The sequence below is a fragment of the Dasypus novemcinctus genome, chromosome 24, assembly GCF_030445035.2.
Source record: "Dasypus novemcinctus isolate mDasNov1 chromosome 24, mDasNov1.1.hap2, whole genome shotgun sequence".
NCBI classification, from domain to species: domain Eukaryota; kingdom Metazoa; phylum Chordata; class Mammalia; order Cingulata; family Dasypodidae; genus Dasypus; species Dasypus novemcinctus.
The window spans coordinates 6,708,965-6,730,016 of NC_080696.1; the positions used below are offsets into that span (position 1 = coordinate 6,708,965).

Below are 21,052 nucleotides of genomic sequence, written 5' to 3' on the forward strand. Positions count from 1 at the left end.
TTTTATCCGGCTGCTCCATATTCAGTGCCATTTTGAAAATGAGGAATGAGTAGCTCCATTTGTCACTCCATGAGCACAGAGCAGTGTAAAATAATAGAGCTCTGTCCTCAGACCCAGTTCACTCTAAGGATGTGGTCCACACTAGTGGGAAAAAAGGCTAAAGGGCCCTTGAACCCGGTTCTGCAAAGTCCAAAGAGCCAGCTAAGAAAGTGGGACTGTTCTGTCACGGCAGCTTCCAGAAGTTTCTGACTGCCCATTCTAATTACTCAGGCCAGATCTTTCCCTGTGGATTCCAATGGCCCTCTTATTCTCACTGACCATGGTGACGGGGACCATCTCCAGAGAGGACTGCTAAGTAACCTCTATCCTCTGAAATTGGCCCCAAGCCAATTTCTAGCTAGGGGCCTGTAGCAGTTTAATATTATTCCAAAAAGAAATACTGGATTATGCTCATAATCTGATCTGTACCTGGGCATGATTGAGTGATGATTAGGGCATTGAGTCCCCACCCCTTGGTGGGTGAGGACTCACAGATAAAAGACATGGCAAAGAACAGAGTTGAGGATTTCTGATGACCTGGGAAGTAAGCTCACAGAGGAAAGAGAAGTCAGTCTGAGGAAGAAAGGAACCTTAAACCCAGAGGAAAGCAATCTCCAGGAACGTAGGAACCCAGGAAGCCTGAATCCTCATAGACGTCGGCAGCCATCTTCCTCCAAATAGACTTTGGGGAGGGAAGTAACTTATGCTTTATGGCCTGATATCTGTAAGCGCCTACTCCAAATAAACACCCTTTATAAAAACCAACCAATTTCTGGTATTTCGCATCACCACCCCTTTGGCTGACTAATACAGGGCCAAAGCCCTGGAAACTGGAACTTTGTTTAGGGTTTAGATAACCAGGAGGATGACAAAGAAGTCTTCTACAACAAATTCCCTAGATTTCACAATCTCTCCCAAGGACAAGACTTGAGAGGATTTCCTTTTCACTTCCGGGGATTATAAGTAAATCAAATATCAGCTGCATAATTCCATGTCAGTTTCTGAGTTTTCAGAAACAAACGCAATTTTGATCACGTATCTATGCTCTTAGACTAACAGATTTGCCCGTGGTTGCATATAACCTTCAGTTAGTCATTGTCTTGGTGCCCACTCTTGAAGAAGCCAACTATGAGACCAAGATGTGAGCACAAGTCGTTTATTTGGATGTGATCTCCAGTGAGGGGAGGGAGGGGGAGGTGAGAGGGTGGGAAGGCAGCCAAGGAAGGATGTGTTCATGGGTAGGTAACTTGTGGGGGCAGTGGAGGTCAGTCCTGCTAGGCAAAGCTTGGCTACAGTCACAGAAAATGCTGGAATTACCCTAATCAAAGGGAGAGAGAGCTGGGGTACTTATCAACCAATTCCTGTAAATGATTGACTGAGAGTTCCCCTCCCCCTCACCTATCTCTTCTACACCCACCTTTGAGCATTTGTTGCCAGAGAAAATGTCAGGCAAAAACTTGCCAATCTGGCAGAAGTGGTGAGTAAGGGACATATCCACCAACAGCCTCTGCTCCTACCACACAGCCCGTCCATTCCAAGTAGCCCATCCCCCCCCAGCAAAACATTCCAGCTAAGAATACTCTTTATTATGAGCTAGTGACCATCAGCTTCCAGGATCAAAATAGGGCTAAATAAACCAACAACGTCTCGATGTTAGTTGGAACAAAGAAGAATGAAATCCTTGAAGGGAAGGCGTGCGCTGTGGTGGGGCGCTGCCGGGAGCCTGGCCCAGGACGTGGGGTTCTCTAGTGCGCATGGGGACCCTGCAGCGCCACTGCCAGCTCTTCTGTCCCTCGGCCATCGCCACGCGCACCTTCTTCTGCCTGTTCTGCCATATCCAGGTGTCTCCATGGATTTACTCTCTCGCCTTGTGCTCTCCTAAAGCAGTAAATTAATTACTCCTGGGGGACTACGATTGACACGTAAATGTGTTTCCCCTCATGACACTTTATGGGGTTCTCTAGAAAATAAAGGCAGCCCAGTGATTAGGAGTCCAGAGTCTGGAGACAGGGTCTGAATCCCATCTCTGTCTATGAATTGTATGATCCTGGTCCAGTGACACATTGGCCATGTGCCTCAGTTTCTCATGTGTAACGTGGATTTAATAGCATCTACCTCTCTGAAGTGCTCTGAGGATTCAATGCTTTAATATTTTGTAATGTACTTAGAATAGTTCCTAGAATGTGGCAATTGCTTTCAAAGTGTTAGTTAAATAACTCTAAAGGGATAAAACTGCAATAAGAATTTAATGACTCCTCATGGTCAGTACGTGGGGAAATAAGTTTGGTTAAAATAGTCCTGCCTAGACTATCAAATCACATTTTTTAAGTAGTGTTTCTTCTCATTTTTCTTTCCAACCCACCCCACCAAGAACAAAGAGCACAGAAATTGGAACCATTGGGATTCAGTTAAAGAGGAAACCCTGTAATTTACTAGCTAAGAAAATGGTCTTTCTCTGGGACTCTAGCTCTTGCCCGTAAAATGGTGACACCTGTCAAATGTCAAATAAAATAAGACATGAACAAATAATTTGCAGGCTCCAGGGAGATGTACCAAGTGAGATTTTCTTCTTGCCTTCTCTGCTGCCTTCCCTTCACTTCCATTTTCTTCATAGTCTCATCATGTTTCTCTCCTCTGGTTTTTATTGTTTTCTTCTTTAAAAAAGTCACAGAAAATTTTATGAGTATGAACAACAACAAGAAAAATATAAAGTCAGGCGTAATCCCATCACTCATAATTAAATAATAACCTACAATGTGGTATGCATTCTTGGACTCTAAAAAATATTGTAGGAATTTAGTATTGTTTGGAACTTCCTTTATAAATTACTATATCATAACATCTTTCAAGTCCATTAATGGAAATTAATGATGTAAATTTTGAAGTTTTTTACCACTTATCCTGCACTCTAGCTTTGCAACCCTTTTCCTATTATGGAACATTTGGGTTTTTCTCATTCTCCTCTTATGAGAAATAACAGAGGCATGAACGTTATTACAGAAATTCCTTTCCTCCAGATCACAATTATTCTTGGAATTCCTAGAAGAAAATTTACAGCATCACATGGAATTCACATTTTTAAAACTTTGATATGGGGGAAGGAGCAGGTGAACTCTGGGAATTTGTGGGGCTGTGGTTACAGCTACATTGTTGGGAATGTTCTTTTGGCAAAGATGGCAGGGGAGGGTTACTGGTGCAGGTGCCGGGGGTGGGGGACATAAGGGATAGGGCACACCTGGGGCAAGCTTCTATGACAAGTGTTCATCTTGTCATAGTGTGTTATCTCAGTGGGTGGAGACCCACACAATAAACAAGAAAACATTAAACTCCCATCCTGGGGTGTCCTGCTATGTTTTAAATTAGAGGGACAAGAACCCCTCAAGAACAGAGGCAGTTCCCCCCCCCAAAAAAAAAACAGACCAATATAATATGTCAAGCCCTCAACATTATTGCAAGTAACAACGAATCTTATTCTTCAAAAATTTAAACGTAGTGGTTACCAAAGGTTCCGAGGGCAGAGGGAGGGAAGATTAGAATAGGTGGAACATAGGGCATTTTTAGGGCATTGGAATTGTTTTGCAAGATCTTGCAATAATGGATAGAGGTTATTTTAAATTTCATCAAAACCTATAAAAGCATATGGTGCAAAATGTAAACCATGTTGTAAACTATTGACCATGGTTAGTAGTAATGCTTCGATATTTGTACATCAGTTGTAACCAATGTACCATCCTCATGTAAAATGTTATTAATAGGGGAGGGTGGAAAAGGAGGAGGGTATTGGATATATGGGAATGTCCTATATTTTCTTTGTGACTTTTCTGTAACCTAAAGCTTCTATGAAGATAAATGAAAAAATAAGACTAGGGGAATATGCAGATGAAAATGTCACTGTACATATAAGATAACAGATCTTACAGTGATGAAAAATACAATGTCTAAAAAAACTTTATATTATTTCAAATTTTATTTTTTGTATTTTATTTGCTATTTTTAAAGCCATTATATTTCATTTTCTTATTAATTTTATTTGATTATTTTGTTGGCTTCATTTTTGAAGAGGTTTTGGATCACAGAAGGGTCACAGCAGTGGTGGGGAGGATCACTGGTGCAGGGTGTCAGTGATGGGGGGTGCATGGGAAGGGGTGCACCTGGGGCATCCTCTAAAGCATATGAATATGTTCAGGTGGTCATGGGTTGTTGTCTCGGTGGGTGGAGATCCATGCAATAACCAAAAGAATATTGACTTCCCATCCTGGGGAGTCCTGCTACATTCTCTCATAGGATAGCAAGAATCCCCTGAGTACAAGGACAGTGCCTAGCGAAGGAGGACAGACAATTACACCAGGCCCTTCACATTGACAATTGTACTTATGAACCACTTGCTGTGAAATTGAACTTAGCCTAGTATTATGTACTGCCTAATATTCCCTGGAAGCCTCCTTGTTCCTCAAATGTGCCTGTCTCAAGGCCAAACTCAGCATGTAAATGCACTACCTTCCCCCCAGCATGGGTCATGACTCCTGTGGATGAGCCTCCCTGGCATGGAGGGATTATTACCAAGTGCCAACTAGCAATGCATCTGGAAAAAGACCTTGACCAATAGGGGGAAATATTAAATACAAATGAGTTTTTATGGCTAAGAGATTTCAAAGTGAGTTGAGAGGTCATTCCGGAGGTTATCCTTATGCACATCTTAGCAGGATCTCATTAACTGCCACAGTAACCAGTACCTCAAATAGCAGAGCTCCTGAGCATTCTAGAGACATCGAGAAACTATAAGCAGGGCAGAAAAGCTCGGGAATTCAGCACCCTATCAGTGAGCCTTATTTTGGAATTTATGCTCCCCAGTGTATCTGAGTTAGATTCATTTACAGTTTCCCTATACATGGCTCTTCTGTACCTTTTATTTGAATCTACAATTAGTACTATACTTGTTAAATATATGTCCCAGAGACTTAACTCTTTGGCCCGTCCATGTGCCAGTTAAGCCTTGAATTTCAGCAGAGTTGCAACACCTACTCTCCAGTTCATTGGACTCACCCAGGACAACTAACAAGGAGATGATGATGGACAACAACCACTCCAAGAAACAGAGAGTGTCTGCAACTGCAAACAAGATAGTTCCATCCATCTGCCCCATGGGATCTAAGCTCCCTCTCAATTAGAGGCAGAGTGAGCATCACCATCCCAAAGCCCTCAAGACTGGGAAAGGAACAATGGACTAAAGTAGACTTCTTATTATTCTATTATGGACTTATTATTATTCTAGCAATGGAAGAAATTTTATCATTGATATAAAGGCAATGGCCACCAGAGGTTCTGAGGGGAGGGAGAGGTGTAACATGGGGGCATTCTCAGGACACTGTAATTGTCCTGCATGACATTGCAATGACAGATACAGGCCATTTTATATTTTGTCAAAACCTACAAAATCTGAGGGCAGAGTGTAAACTGTAATGGACACTATACTCCATGGTTAGTGGCAATGCTTCAATATGTATTCAATTGTAACAAATGTAACACACTAAAGAAGATGTTGTTAATGTGGGAAAGTGTGGGAGGGGGTGGGGGAAGGCATTCAGGAATCCCCTATATTGTTGATGTAACATTTACACAATCTAAAACTTCACAAAAAAATAAAAGAACTTTGATAGACAGTGGAAAAGTATTCTCTAGAAAGCTTGTTCTACATACACTCTTCCCATCAATATTTGAAAACTGCACATTTCCCCCTAACTCATTATGTTCTATCATCTTAAAATAACCAATTTTATACGCAAGAAAAATATATAATTTACGTTTCTTTGTTATTAGTGAAATTGAATATTTGTCAGATGTATATGCTTATTGGCCAATTTACAGCTCTATTTGTGAATCTCATATTTATGTCTTTTGTCCACTTCTTATAATTGGTTTATATGATATTTTATTTAAAATAAAGGTTCCTTATACAGAAAGGATAGGAACCTGTTGCAGTCTCATAATTTTTCAAACTTTTTTCAGTTTGCCATTTGCTTTCAATTCTTACAGAAATTTGAAAGGACAGCAAGTTTCATTTCCACGTTGATTTGCTTGTGTTGGTTTTAGCGGCTGTCGCCTCTGGTGTTGTGCTTGGAAGGGCTTTCTCCTCCAGACCTGATACAGCCATGTGCATATGGAGTAAGGCTCTCTCTTTTCCTTCTTTTCTTCTCTTCTTCCTGCCCGCATTTCTGGATTGCCCTAGACCACTGCCCGGGGCCCCAGGAACATGGATCTGTTTCTGGTTCTAGAATAAAGACGCTGCCAGCCTCAGCCTCCCCTGCCCGCCCCGCTGCCCTCATCGTGTCGTTTGGATGTCCCCGCAGGATTCAGCAGCAGACCCTTCAACCAGGGAGGGCCACTCGCAAGGCCCTTGCTTCTCAGAGTGGATTACAAAAGAGTCTTGAGTTCCAGCTCTTTTGGTCTGCATTTCCTGCTCTGTTTCACATTAAGAGACATCAAATAAAACTCCTTACCTTCATTTCTATGAGTTTCCAAAGAAGAATTTGGGGAGATACATCACAACTCATAGTTTTTCAAACGTTCTTAGTTGTTAGGAGACTGAGCAGTTCATAAATTCACCCTCCTAAGGAACTGTTTTACATATTTGAATTTCCAGCATTCCTTCATGAAGCAGATAGGAAATGCTTGATTGGGAATATGAGCCATTTTTAAAAAGAATTACGGCAAAACTGTGGCAGAAAACCCAGTCTCCCAGCCACTGCATCTGCTCTTTACCTGTGAGAATCAGTTTGGTTTGGGGGAAGCAATAAATAAGGGTGCCACGAGGTCAAATCCCACCTCTGCCACCACCAGGCTGCGTGACCTTGGGCAAGGTCACTTCCCAGGCCTCAGTTTTCTGAGATGTCGATATTAATACTCATAATCGTTCCCGGGATGCACTAAGCCACTGTGCCGGGCACGGTTTGTGTACATGACCTCCCTCAATCCTCACAACAAACTAATGAGACCAACACCATGTTTTCCCCACTTTATGGCTGAGGAAACTGAGGCACAGAGATCAGGGTCATCGTTAGAAAGTGAAAGAGTGGGATGTGTGAGAACAGGTATTTTGACGGCAGAGCCAACGAGTTCAATTTAATCCCGGTGTAGACGCACCCAGGGAAGTGCTTGCTTGCTGCACACAGAGAAGGAAGTCCCAGAGCCGCGCCCCTGCCGTCCCTCTGGGTCAGGGCCCTCGGCCTACCTCGCACGGTCGCCAGCTCCCCGTCCGGGTGAGCCATGCACTGCATGGCGGTCGCCCCGACACAGATCGGCATGCTGACCCTCTGCCCCAAGACAGACGTTGACAGGTCGATTTCAGCCACGTTCTGGAGCATCCGTGGGTACAGCTTCCACCTGGGGTATGTTTCTTTAATCAGAATTTTAAAAATATATAACAAACGCTTCGATGTTACATTTTAGTATTAAAAAGACAAAATATTCTTGTATTTCGCCATCGAGCAAATTTCTTCACAAAGCTAAAGGAAGAGTCTCCTTTCAGTGTTTGTTAGGATGGAAAGGTAGCAGTAAGATAATAATGAATCCCCAAGCCTGTTTTCATTAAGGTATAATTTACAAAGAGGAGAATTCAGCCAATTTAGTGTACAATTCTATGAGTTTTGATAAATGCACCACCAGGATACAAATTAATTGACTCACACCCCCCCCCCAAAGTTTCCCCATCTCCCTTTGTAGTGAAACTCGCCCCCCACCCCAATCCTCTGGCAACTGACGTGGTAATCGTCCCTGTAGTTCTGTCTTTCAAGACTGTCATACATGTAAAGTGTGGAAATGAATAGAGTGGTGGTAACACGTTACAATGAGCATTACCCACACTGTTGATTTATAAATATGATTGTGGATGAAAAACGTACCTGTGGACATAAATGCCCATTGAAAGGAAGCTAGAGAATAATATAAAGACTGAAAAAGTGATTTTGGTGGTGGATGAAGTGGTTGATATTAATAGTACAAATATAAGAATGTTCTTTACAAAGTGCTAAGAATATGGTGATACACAGGAAAATTACAACTAATGTAACTTATTGACGATAGTTAACAGTAATATTGTAGTATTTTTGCAGCAATGGCAAAGAAGATTATAAATTCTAGGACAATAATATGGGGTTTAAGGGATATGGGTTTTTCCTTTCCGAGTAATGAAAACATTCTAAAATTGACAGAGGTGATGACAGCCCGGCTCCGAGATGAAAAGAGAGGCTCTGAATCGATTGTACAAAGCATGGGACGTATAACACCGGGAACGCTGTGGTGGGAGGTAGACTGTGGTTAGCAGAACAAATATGAGAACATTCTCTCATAAACTGTACAAATATATAGTACTAACACAGGGTGTTAATAACTGGGTGGGTTGGGGGCTACAGTTAGTAGTAATATTGTGACGATGCTCTTTCATAGACTATGACAGATGTTTGACAACGGTGTAAGATGGTGGTGGTGGGGTGATGTACGGGAGCCCTGCGTGATGATACGCATGTAAATTCACACGCTTTACTATACACTTATTGTTTATGGATGTTCATGTATGAATTACATACTTCAATAAAATTTTTGGATGAAAAGAAGAATGTCATGTAAATGGAGTAATACATATGCAGCCTTTTGAATCTAGCTTCTTTCACCCAGCATAATGCATTTGAGATTGAGCTCATGTTTTTGCATGTATCAGTAGTTCATTCCTTTTGATTGATGAGAAGTTTATATATCCATTTCCCAGCTGAGGGGCAATTAGAATGTTTCCAGTATGGGGAAATTACAAATAAAGCCATTATAAACATCCACTTTCATGTTTCGTGTGTGTGAACATAGTTTTTTTGGGTTCTTTCTTTTTCACTTTCCCCAAGCCATTTTGAAGATGATACACAAAGGCATGGAGGATAGACAAAAGTTGATGGAGATGGGCTGTGTCTGCTTTTCGTGTTTGTTTTTTCATTCTTTTAAATAATAGTAGCTTCAGGCTACCACATTTAATATTATAATTTGATTTCTTCAAAATCCCCAAACTGAATGCTATATCCATTGAAGTGTGATAATAACAGAAGATAATTTTTTCAATATAATTGAAGCCTTTTCCTCAAAAATGTTATTTGGCAGACTGGAATTTTGGCTTAAAGAGTTTTTGACTCATGCACATTATTTTAAATAACTTTTATTCTGTGTTGGAATGAAAATTACCAATAAACCAGCAACCAAAAATGCACTAGTAAAATTTTAAAAACTAGTTCTTTTCCCTCCTAGTAAAATTTATATCTCATATTTGTTGGGGCTTATTTTTCTCCTCATTAGTAACTGATTAAAACTGAAGAAAATACAGGTCTTTTTCTAACAAGAGATACTGCAGTAATCATGTGTCAACACACACATCCGTAACTAACCAGCATTCACCTCCCACCACCCAGATTTAACTCAGTTTCCAGAGAGATCAAGACATTAATAAATATGGTTAAGTGTGATTTAGTAACCGAGTGACCAAAATAAATTGAACCTCCAGCTCCTTAATTGAAGCATATTTCCTGTAACAGAAGAAGAAATTTTGCCTGACTGTTGCTTTGTGGAATGGCTAAGGGTCTGTAATCTAACCCTTCCTCATGTAATAAAGTAAAAACATCCAGCCTCGAAAAGCACAATAAAGAAGTTTTACGGTGCGAATTCTCTGCAATTCCTTTGAACATCATAATTGTCATTATTTTATGTCACACCACATGCTTTGTTGCTTGAAGTCTTTTCTTCTCAACTGACCCTCACAGCATGCTTCTTTGATCTCCATTTTGAAGGGGGAAAGGCAGAAGCCTTGAAGAGAGTTTTTATTACCAATCATCTCTAAGTGTGTTATTAGAAAGAGAGAAAAAGATTTTAATGGTACCCATTGGCATGCCAGCCTTGGAAGGCATTAATATTTACTTACGGCTGGAGAAACAATGAAAATTCTTTATGAAGAGAACACACAAAGTTGCAGGGCATCTGGTGTGTGTGTGTGTGTGTGTGGTATCTAAAATGCAGAAGAGACATTCTTCAAAGTCAACAACTTCTTAACAGGGAAGCGTCAGTCCTCCCCTGGCAGGGCTGCAGCTTTACACTTGTCCACTTGGTGGCGCAGTGACTTTATAACTCTGTTCTCATAAACTATTTTCCCATAAACTATTTTCTGTTCTGAGGATATGACAGAGATTCGTCAACCAAAACACGAAATGCAAATTCCTAGGCAACGTTAGAGAAAATCAGTGGAGTGAGAAATTCTGTGTTCTTTGAATAGCCCTCCCCCTTTCGGTATTTTCCAAAGAACAATTACAACTAAACTCGTCAGTTCTAATAGCTTTCCAAGCCACATCGGAACCCTAATGTAAGGGATTTTCCACCTAAAATAATAGCTTACTATAACTTTAGACTATGCTAGCATGGGTTTCAACTTTGGTAAAAGGATATGGAGATTCACAAAAGAATTGAGCCAACCAAATAATAAACATTTTTCTAAGGATGGAAAATAAGATGCCCGAGTAAAAGAAGTGGGGTGGAGGGCAGGGATTCTTTAAGAGCACCCATACTTCACATCCAAAAAAAAAAGACTCCAGTTTAACCTTTGATCAGGATATCTGCACTCCCCAAGAAGACGCTTACTCAAATTGCCCAGCTGTAAAGCTGTGTGCAGTTAATGGATGACACCTACCGGGCACAGTGAATTAATGTTTTATAAGTCCCAGAACACACTTATACTGCACTCTGATTTCTCCACATTAATTAATTGTGGTAATTTTTAACTCTAAGCATTAAAACATATAAAACTTAACCCACATTTTGTAATCTTACATTTTTAGTGTTTATTTTCAGTATTGCAAGAGCTTTAAAAGTTTCAAATAGATTATTATCAACCTCTGAGACATCCTGCTAAGGGATCAAGGAGGGCAGGAATTTAAGTCTGAAAAGATAAGGCATGGTAAGCGTATTTAAACAGTTAAGTCGTTTTTTAAAAAATTCCTCACTGTTATAAAAGAGTGATCCTGGAGTGTGCAGGCAGGTTTCAGAAGGCTCATGAACACCCTGAAATGGTGTGTGTGTGTGTGTGTGTGTGCGCGCGCGTGCACAGGTGTGTCAACACTCATCTGGGTGAAGAGGACACAGATTTGAGGTTCTCAAAAAGAGTTTGAAGGGGAGGAGGGAGTAGAGAAGGAGGAGCAGGCAAAGAAGACGATGAAGAAGAAAGATTATAAGCCCCTGCAATAGAGCTGGGATATGAAGTCTCTTTCCCTGTGAATCTTCAAAAATAAGAGACAACCAGCTGTTTTGCATAATACAGGAGCAAGAAAAGGACCTGTTAGAGAGACTAGCAGAATGACCCTGTGACAACTAAGCCAATGAGAAGAATACTGAAAATGCCATGGGTGAGTTCATATTGCTTCTCAAATATTACTTCTACCCATCTGTGTCAAGAAATAACTTCATTTTTTTTGAAATCCTGAGAGCTTCTAAACACCCGACTTGTTGAATTTTTTTCCCTGTCAATGAGCATTTCTGAGAAAGTGACAAAATATATGCAGACCACAGCTGAGGAGGATGAGCCCAGCTAACATGTAAGCAATGAAGGACTGTCCTTTTTCAAATCAATTCCAATCAGATAAAGCTGTGCAAAATGTAGCAAGCTGATATTTGCCCTGCCTTGACATGTTTGTATTAGGAAACTCTGTTCTTCTGGTTGGTTCTAGTGTTTAACTTTACACCCTATTTTTTTATCACAATACTATGAGTCCCAATTCTTACCCAGAAATGTCTCCAAAGTATATGCTGGGCTACATGAGTGTCCCATGTCCTCGGAATTCCAAAACATGGTTGTCAGAGCTGAGCGCAGAGAGAGCAAAGCTGTAACTCGGGTTGAGCTTTTGTTGTACTCGTAGGTGTACATGGTGGGGTGTGGGGTGTAAAATGTCATAAACATCGTTGAAACGACCTGACATGTCACAGCAGGCTGAGGTGTGGTTGCTTAGGCAGTCTTCATTTGAATCAGAATAAGAGATTGCAGATGGATTTCCTTCATCCCATCAACCCACAGCTACCACTACTCGGGCAGAAAATCTATTCTTAGTTCCATGTGATCAGCTGGATGGTCAGCTAGAAGATACCAGGTGAGGAATCAAAGGTAACCAGCAAGTTTTACTGCAAAAGCAGAATTGAGATGTTAGAGAGGCCCTACATTCGCAGCAATAAAAACTCACGTGGTTGATAATAAAATGGAATCAGCCATCCTCCAGAGAAAGTTGGTGATTACAGTGGTTTTTTTTTTTTTCTTTAAAGCTGAACAAAAGAGAATGATCAAAATTCATTGCAAAAGTGGCCTTGCAAACTCATTACTTGCACCTGTCGCTAAATTACTCCATACATACACAGGATGGGAACACTCATTCGGATGAGCCAGGGGGTCTTTTCCAGTGACAACGTGGAAGTAACCAGAGCGGCTTGCGTCTCACGTCCAAGTTTCTAGAACTTCTAGGACTGTAAAGATGGCCCTTCTAACCCAGTGTACCTCCTTGCTCCCTCCATAAAGATCTCCACTGGGCCAGTTGTCTTGGGTCCATTTTGCATCAATGCAACAACCAGCATTACGGCTGCCAAAGGTCAATGCACAGCCATTGGAATGTAAGCTCTTATGGACAAAAGCTGCTCTGTGCTCGGCGTGTAGTATGGAAGCCCAGGAGGTGCCTAAGAAGTGTGAGTATTTAACGAGCCTGTGAGAAGGGGTGAAGGGCTGGTGCAATGGAGAAGGTGGTCATCTGGTCATCCTCACCTGAGGGATGCTAACAGACACCAACCCCACTTAAGGGCCAGTGATTTCCTTGGTTAAAATGCCCTATTTGGGTTTCACTATGTTACCTGGTGAAAAGAGGTGAAATGGGCTAAAGAAAGGGCCTCTTTCAAAAGATCCAAAACTTTAAACAGTGATGGAAAGGAACATACAAAATTGTAAACCTCCCTGAGACAAACAATTCCATGCCATCAAAATAAAACAAGGAGAATCTTTTTTTTTGGTAAAATGTCTTCTTTTAAACATGATTTTTTAAAAATTAATTATCTTACCTGGAAAATGCTGCGATATTATCAGCCAAGGTTTCTTGATCATTTGCCCCAGATCTATAGTAGTCATAGACAGCCTTCGGAAGCACTGACTTAGCATGTTGCTCATAATCGTTGACGCAAAGTAGACGGGTGAACATCTCTGCAGGTTATTGCAATCCCAGTTTTCTTCTTTCTGTATTACCTGCGACACCCTGACAATTCCATCGTCAATCATTAATAGATTTTTTTTCTAAAGTTCAGATTTGGTTCTCCATTGCTTACACTAAAGAGAACAAACAGTATAAGCTTAGACTTTGAAATTTCCCTTACAGTTTGTCTGCCAAAAAAGAGCTACACTAAGCCACCAGAAGTTGGGGTTGAATAGGCAGCAGGGAGGGATTAGGTGTCCAGTTTGGGGGCCACACACAAAACTCAAGGACTTAGAGAAGTAACCTCATAAAATCACTCTTGGCTCAGTCCTGCCATGTGTAAAAATGCTTATGAAATGAATGGGGACACCCAGTAAAAACAAGGCTTCTACACAATAGGAATTTTAAGTGATTATAAACATTTAGCTGTAAAAAGGAACATGAAGGACAATTTACAGTCGATTCTTAAAGAGTCCTATTTCTCTCTGGCTAGGACATGGAGAGGTGCCATCCCAGAAGAACTCGGCTCAATCTAGACGTTTCACTCAATCATGGAACCCCTGGGGAAGATTTGCGTTAATGAGACACGATTGGGAGGGGATGACTTGGCATTGCCGAGATCGGGGGTTCCTTCTGGGAGCCTCCACTTAAGGCTACTCACCAACTGCACAGCAGCCCAACTCCAACTGCTTCCCCCTGCGCGAGCACCTTCTCTGTAACATGGAGCCCGTCCTTCCACTCACGTGCCGGCTCAAGCGCCAGGGAATCGATGCCCTGCAACGACCCTCCACGGATGACTTAAAGGAGTTGGTGCACAAATGCCCCAGGCCCCCCACTCTGGTGGGAGCACTCTAAGGGGAGTGCTCCACTCTAAGGGGAGTGCTCCATGCTCCAGGCTCTGGCTTCCCACGGAATCAGCGGGTTCATAACACAGCCTGTCTTGGGTGCTTCCTCCATCCCCCAAACAAGCCCCTTGCCTTGCAGTGTTTGCTCCTTCAGGTGAAACCAAGAGGAGAAACAGTAATGCCCGCCCTGGGAGGTGTCCGCGAGGACTGGATGGCGTGTCATCTGTGAAACACCTAGTGCACAGGAGGTATGTCATACCAGCCAGCCTGCCCCTCTCCTCAAACGCCTGGTGAATACATTTCATCCAGAGGGTTGCCCAATGCCCATGATACTAATTAGCAATAGCAAAGTGGAACTGAAAAGGGAAATTGTTAACTGTGTGCAATGGGACTAGAGGAAGAGGGGTCCTGCCTGTCACTCCAGCCCCACACCCCCCCAAGCTGGTCTTTAAACGCACACCAAGTTTGCTTGAACTTATCTCGGGGCTATTGCACTTATTTTCTTTTTCTGCCTGGGACATTTTTCAGCTATGTATTAAAATGTCTCTTTCTCTCTAATAACTCAAGTCTTTGCAAAAGTATCATCTCCTCAGAGAGGACTTTCCTGATTTCTTGTTTAAAACATCACTGTTGGAAAACAGATGTTGCTCAGGTAACTGGGCTCCCACCTACCACATGGGAGGTTGCTGGTTTGGGTCCTTGTGCCTCCTAAAGAAGACAGCGAGCTGGCACGATGAGCAGGTGTGGCAAGCTGACACAACAAGAGACACAAGAAGAAAAAACATAATAAGAGACACAACAAAGCAGGGAGCAAATGTTCCTGGTGCCTCCTAAAGAAGACAGCTGATTCAATGGGCAGAAGCAGCAAACTGACACAACAAGATGACGCAACAAGAGATGCAGGGAGGAGAAACATAATGAGAGACACAACAAAGCAGGGAGTAGAGGTGTCTCAAGCAATTAGGAACCTCCCTCCCAAATCAGAGGTCCCGGGTTCAGCTCCCGTTGTCTTCTAAAGAAACAAGGAAGATAAAAAGACACAGCAAGTGAAAAGAACGAGGAGGTGGGGAAAAAGAAAATAAACAAAATAAATCTTTAAATAAAAATAAAATAAAACATCACTGTTCCATTTTTCTTCAAGGCATCCATCATCAACTGGCCATGGGTTGCTTTGTTTGCTTGTTTGCTTCTTGTTTCTTCCTCCAAGAACACAAACCCGTGAGGACATGGTCACTGATGAACCCCAGTGCTTGGAACAATGCCTGGGATGGCAGACACCTAAACAGTATTTGTTAAAAGAGAGAATAGCGAACTGCTCGAATATTAGAACTGAACTCGCAGCCCGTGTGTAGAAACTTTATCAGACACCCTGGTGCACATTTTATCTGCCAACTTAACTCCTGAGTCTGCTCTTTTATCCAGCTTGCTTTTCCTTACTTCACGTATCCATTCACACCTTCTACAGGTATTAAACCTAGTGCCACCGTGCAGCTAGAGCAACTGAGATGGCGAGGCAATTTCCTCCTGTGTAAGGAAACTTAAGCAGACCAAGCCCTGGTGAAAATAAAGAAGAGAGACAAGGGAAGACAATGCTTCGAGCCAGTGGCTCTCAATCGCGTGGTCCTGACAAGCAGCATCACCTGGAACTTGTTGGAGATGCAGATTCTCAGCTCCCACCGCACAGACGGGAACCTCCAGAGGTGGGGTCCGGCCTCGGGTGGGAACAAGCCCTCCGGTGCTTCTGATCCAGCCCTGCTTGATACCCACGGCTGCGTGGATTATAAAGGGGGCATTTTTTAAGAGTCTTGAGTTTTAAACATAATTCCACTCAAGTCCTGGAATATTGCAGTGTGATTTCCCTCCCTGGATTTGGGTTTTTGCTGGCTTTCTTTTTCTTTTCTTCTCTTTTCTTTTTGAGAATATCCAATACTTTCTTGCCATTTCAGCAACACATAATCAAACAGTCCATCTCGCCTCTGCAGGCGTTTTATGAAAGATTAGGTAAACTCAAGCTACAGTATTTTCCAAAACTGAAGTCCATGCTTTGTCTTTAATTAAGGGTCTTTTATGGTACAAAAATTAACATTTTTAAGGAAGTGGAATTTCTCAGGCCTTTTACTCGAGGTTTGGGCTCCGTGGTCTTATTTAGACAGCCCTTCCCTAAACACAGGACACAGAAGCATCTCCCGTACCTTCCCCCTCTGGACTAGGTCTCTGTGCTCTGCCAGCCCGTCCTCCGACTGCACTTCCTGTGGGCAATCACAAGACCTGCTCTTCACCAGCATGCCATGGGTGGATCTTTACTGGTCATTTCTGGGAGAGAATCTGGTTGCTGGTCGAGACCCCCCGGGGCTCTCTTTTCCTCTACCAGAGTGATGATATCCAAATAGCAGCAGCTCCGTCAGCCTGAGCCCCCAGATGCACCACCCCAGCCGATGGCTACGTAGCAAGCGCAAGAAATAAGCCTTTGCTGTCTTAAGACACTGACACTTCGAAGTTAATGCAGCATAATCTAAGCCATCCTCTATAATAATACATAGTATTACATACTACATGACAGTATTAGGAAAAGGGGCAAATAAAAAAGCTAAAATGCTATATATATATACACCTGTTCAGGGGCCAGGAGGTTAGAAATTTGTTGTTGAAGGCAGGCAGGATGGAAATGCACGCCATGCAGGTATTGATTTGTTTTATTAAACAAATAATACTGCGTTCTGCCTTCCAGGCAGAAAGTGGAAAGGAGGTGGGAAGGGCAAAGAGTGGAGCTGGCAGGTGAGCGGGGCCCGGAGAGGATGACGGGAAGAGGTAGGCGGTAGAGAATAGGGCTTCCGGCTCTCACACCTAAAACACACACCACCGGGGAACCACACTATACGAATATGAACTTTAGCCATGGCATTTGTTTCCCAGGGCCCAGGAATAAAATATTTGAAATATCTCTGCTGCACCCACATTTATTAGTAGTACTTTACAAAGACTGATGGGCAATATATTAATATTAGAGTTACTAGTGGAGGAGGAAGCTGAAGCACTCTCTACACCAGGGGCTCTTAACCCCTTTTGTTTCACGGACCCCCTTGCCAGCCAGGTGAAGTGAAATACTGCTGTAATTTAGTTGTTGCCTACATTCCTACTCAAAGGAAATGCTAGATTTCAGTTAGAGGTCAGAGAAAATAAAGACAGTAAGTTGATTTTTTTTTCCCCAATTCAAGCTCACAGACCCCCTGAAATCTTTCCCCAGGCCCCTTGGGGGTCCATGGGCCCCTGGTTAAGACTGCCTGCTCTACACAGGCCAGGGCAGTGGGTCTAGTTTCTCACCACTAAAGAAAGATGGCCTCATTTTTTATTTCCATCTGCCTCATTCCATTTGAAACCAATATTTCTAAAGAGGTAACCGCCCTAGAGATTGCTTTTCATAAGTAATAAGTAATCTTTTCCAATTTTGCCTTAGCCTAAGATCTGTTTTGATCAGTGAGCTTATATTACTATAAGTTATAATGATATCATATTAGGTACAATATGGCACATGATATGCAATTTATCTCAATATACTGTATTGAGTGAATATAGTTACAGTCAAAAGCAAAGAGATTAGATTATTGTAGCCTGTGATGCTAAATGTTGGAATAAATGCATCATTTCCATTCAGAATTTTTAAAAGTTAAGGTTCAATCCTCCTATAACGAACATATCTCACACTGAACTATTATTTATTTTTTCTATTCATTTACTGGGATGAGCATGTGTGTGCATGTCTGTGTGTTTCATGATTTTGACACTCAACATTAAAAGAAAAACCTGGATTTGAGGATTCTATTCTGGCTCTTATCAACTGCAGTTTTGTAATGTAATCAGATACTATCAATGAGGGCAGAACAGAAATTCTGAGAACTTTCATAGCGTCCAACTGTAGCATCTGATGCCACAAGAATAGAAAGATTTTTGCCTCTCAAGTTTCCCTGTAAAATTATTATTTTTAAACTGCAGGATATTATAGTTTCTTAGATTGAGAATAGATAAAATAAGCCAGGTCACTTGGCTGTTTGAAATCCCAAAGGAAAATTTTTTCCACTTTGTACAAAGAAGATAGACACATTACACTTCAACCCTGAGCCCCAGCCCTCCACAGAGATATTATGCTCCCCAGCCAAGGCAGGGAAGTGAGATTTTCTCCTGAGTAAAAGCCTTTTCCCCGGTAATCCCATCCAGTGGCTGTCAAGTTCAAAGAAAGACTCTTTCAATCTATTGAATGAGAATTTTGCTATCCCAGCTCTCTCCTTAGAGATGAACAACAAAATGCACGTTATTATAAATTTAACTCATGCCAATAGCTTCATTATAATCAGGAGAAAACGACTACTTTTCAACTTCAGTGCAGCACCTGAATGAGGTACAGCCGCCAAATGATTTCCAGAAAATCCCTTTACCTTTTTGATGATTTTCTCTCTCATGGACAAGAAGTACAAAGGATTCTTAGACATGGGTGTGTTTAACAGTGGGCAAAGCAGGGCTTAGTACAGATAAGAGCTAAGAGATTTCATTATGCCATTGTCTCCTTCTAGCTTGGAAAGAAAGACAGCCATGAAAAAAAAAAAACAACTTAGTCTGTGTTTCTACTGAAAGGGTGGCCCATTCCTGGGGCTTAAAGAGTTACAAGGAAAGGTAGGAAAAGAGGAGAGGAGAATGGTGAAATTGGAACAGAAAGACAATTGGAAAATTCCATCTTCACATACAGTAGTGTTTTGTTGTTTTGTGTTTTAGGAGGTACCGGGATTGAAACGGGGACCTCGTACTTGGGAAGCAGGTGCTCAGACCACTGAGCTACACCTGCTGCCCTCTAGTGGTTTTTAAGTTCATATCTAAAGACATTTGTCCTGTGGCCTCTGGAGTTCTGAACTCTTCCGGCACTTCTGAAAACAGGATCAACAAATTAGCCCCTGGTGTTTTCTCACAAGACCCCAGCTCACCAACTCCTATGGCCTCCTCCTTTCTGTCTCTCCACATCTATCTCTTCAGTTCAATTAGACCTTGATGGGAACCTGCCAGCCCCGCATTTCCAAGCCCTTTTATCCTAATAGGATTTTCTGGAAATCATTTGGATATGGATCATACAAATTATTCTGCTCCTTCAGCTCTCAGTAACGGGAAAGCATCTGTTAATGAGATTTCAGTATTGATAGACACTGACATTTCCAGAAAGGAGTAGACATCATTTTCAAAGTGCAGGAAACAATTTCTCAAATGACAGATTCAAAAAGCACAGGAAATAGAAAATGATGAGTGTAAAAATTATAGCAATACAGGCAGGCATTTATTTTTGACCAATATTTCTAAGCATCAATTAAATGTACTTTTATGATTTTTCCAATCTAGAGCCAGTACCTATTGCTGCAAAAATCAACACTCATTCGGATTAATTAACTCCTGACCATAGAAGATACTTTTATAAAATTCAAAAAACACTGGAATATATTTAAAATGAGCAGTACCTGAAATTCAAGCTCAGCTTGGGAGACACATAATGCATTTGGTATCTGCTTTCCTCATGTCCCTTGATTAGCACACTCACAGAAAGGCAGAAAATTCTAGTATTTCCCAAAATGGGGTCCATGGATCACTAAGAGATATTCCTTGACTGAAAGCATCTGTGTATAAGAAAAAAAAAAAAAAGTGCTTTAATGGAAAAGTGAGATTGTTCACATCATACCCTTCCCAGTTAAGGGCTTCTATTGCTTCATTCCCTTTGAATTTTCTAACCACTGTTTAAGTTGTGGATAACTGAGAGCAAGGCAAAATAATTCTTGTTTATAGACATGCAGATTCTGTCCTGTCCTGTAGAGGCAAGGGACTTCCCTTTCCTCTTGTGGAAAAAAGAGATTTGCCTCCTTGCATATTCATTTCAAGTCCTAATCAATACATTTGTCAGTTTTCAGCCTCTTCTCTGAACTGGCTATAATGATGGGGGCTGTGGGTGGGAGGCTGTTCGTCCCTTCGTAGATAACTGAGCTGTCTGTCCTGACTTGTGGGTGTGGGGCAGTGAGAGGCTGCAGCCCTGCCCTTGGTGTCCATGGCAATGATTCTGTTGTAGAATTTGAGAGAGATTAAATTATTTGCATATAGAGAGGCCAGGACTCAGGAATGATTTTGAGAAGGAAAAATGGTTTATTGACGGCCGGCCAGACTCGGGAGCTTTCTGTTTCAATCCCCAGCCCCGAACAAGATTTTTGAGTCCCTTTTATACAGAGAGGAAAGGCCAAATGGTCCTTTTCAGTTCTCAATAGGCTTGAATTAGCATATATTTCCACATCTTAGGTAAGCTTTTAGCATGGACCTCAGGCATTCGATAAGCTTTTACCATATTTGGTTTGCATTTCCCCTGAATACTTAAAAGTTTATAGACCTTGCATTGTTAAACTGTTTCCTGGTCACCAAGGGCAGGACTGCAGCCTTTTATCATCCCACACCCACAAGTCACAGATAGTTTAGGTTATCTCTGGAGAGACAAAGAGCTTCCCACCCATAGCCCACATCAATTCCAGTCCCAGAAAACAGTTCATCAATGCAAACCCTATAAACTTTAAATATTCAGGGAAAATGCAAACCAAATGTGCTAAAAGCTTATCTAGAATGTATAAAGTCCATGCTAAAAGCTTACCTAGAATGTGGAAGATATATATGCTAATTCAAACCTATTGAGTGCTGAAACAAAGAACGATTTAGCCCTTCCTCTATATAAAAAGAACTCAAAATTCTTGTTATGGGCTCAGGTTTGCAACAGAAAGCTCCCGAGTCCTCCGTCAATAAACCATTTTTCCTTCTCAAAATCATTCCTGAGTCCTGGCCTTTCTATATGCAAATAATTGAACCTCTCTCAAATTTTACAACAATAACATCTACTGGTTCCCTTATTGGCTATGAGTTAAAATCTTT

At 41.7% G+C, this 21,052-nt stretch overlaps 1 protein-coding gene across 3 annotated transcripts in view; it reads right to left on the reverse strand.

Moving 5' to 3' along the window:
- Positions 1–19,874, reverse strand: part of HAO1 (hydroxyacid oxidase 1) — a 64,462-nt gene extending 44,588 nt beyond the window's left edge. Inside the window, exons 1-3 of one of the 3 annotated variants that reach the window (XM_012529898.3) lie at positions 13,147–19,874; positions 11,836–12,228; positions 7,268–7,419 (exon numbers count right to left, since the gene is read on the reverse strand). In XM_012529898.3, the coding sequence (XP_012385352.1) occupies positions 7,268–7,400 (133 nt within the window). In that variant the 5' untranslated portion in view covers positions 7,401–7,419; positions 11,836–12,228; positions 13,147–19,874. The remainder of the gene's footprint in view (positions 1–7,267; positions 7,420–11,835; positions 12,229–13,146) is intronic. The other 2 variants (XM_058287540.2, XM_004470684.5) reach the window with 2 other exon arrangements.
- Positions 19,875–21,052: the final 1,178 nt, after the last annotated feature.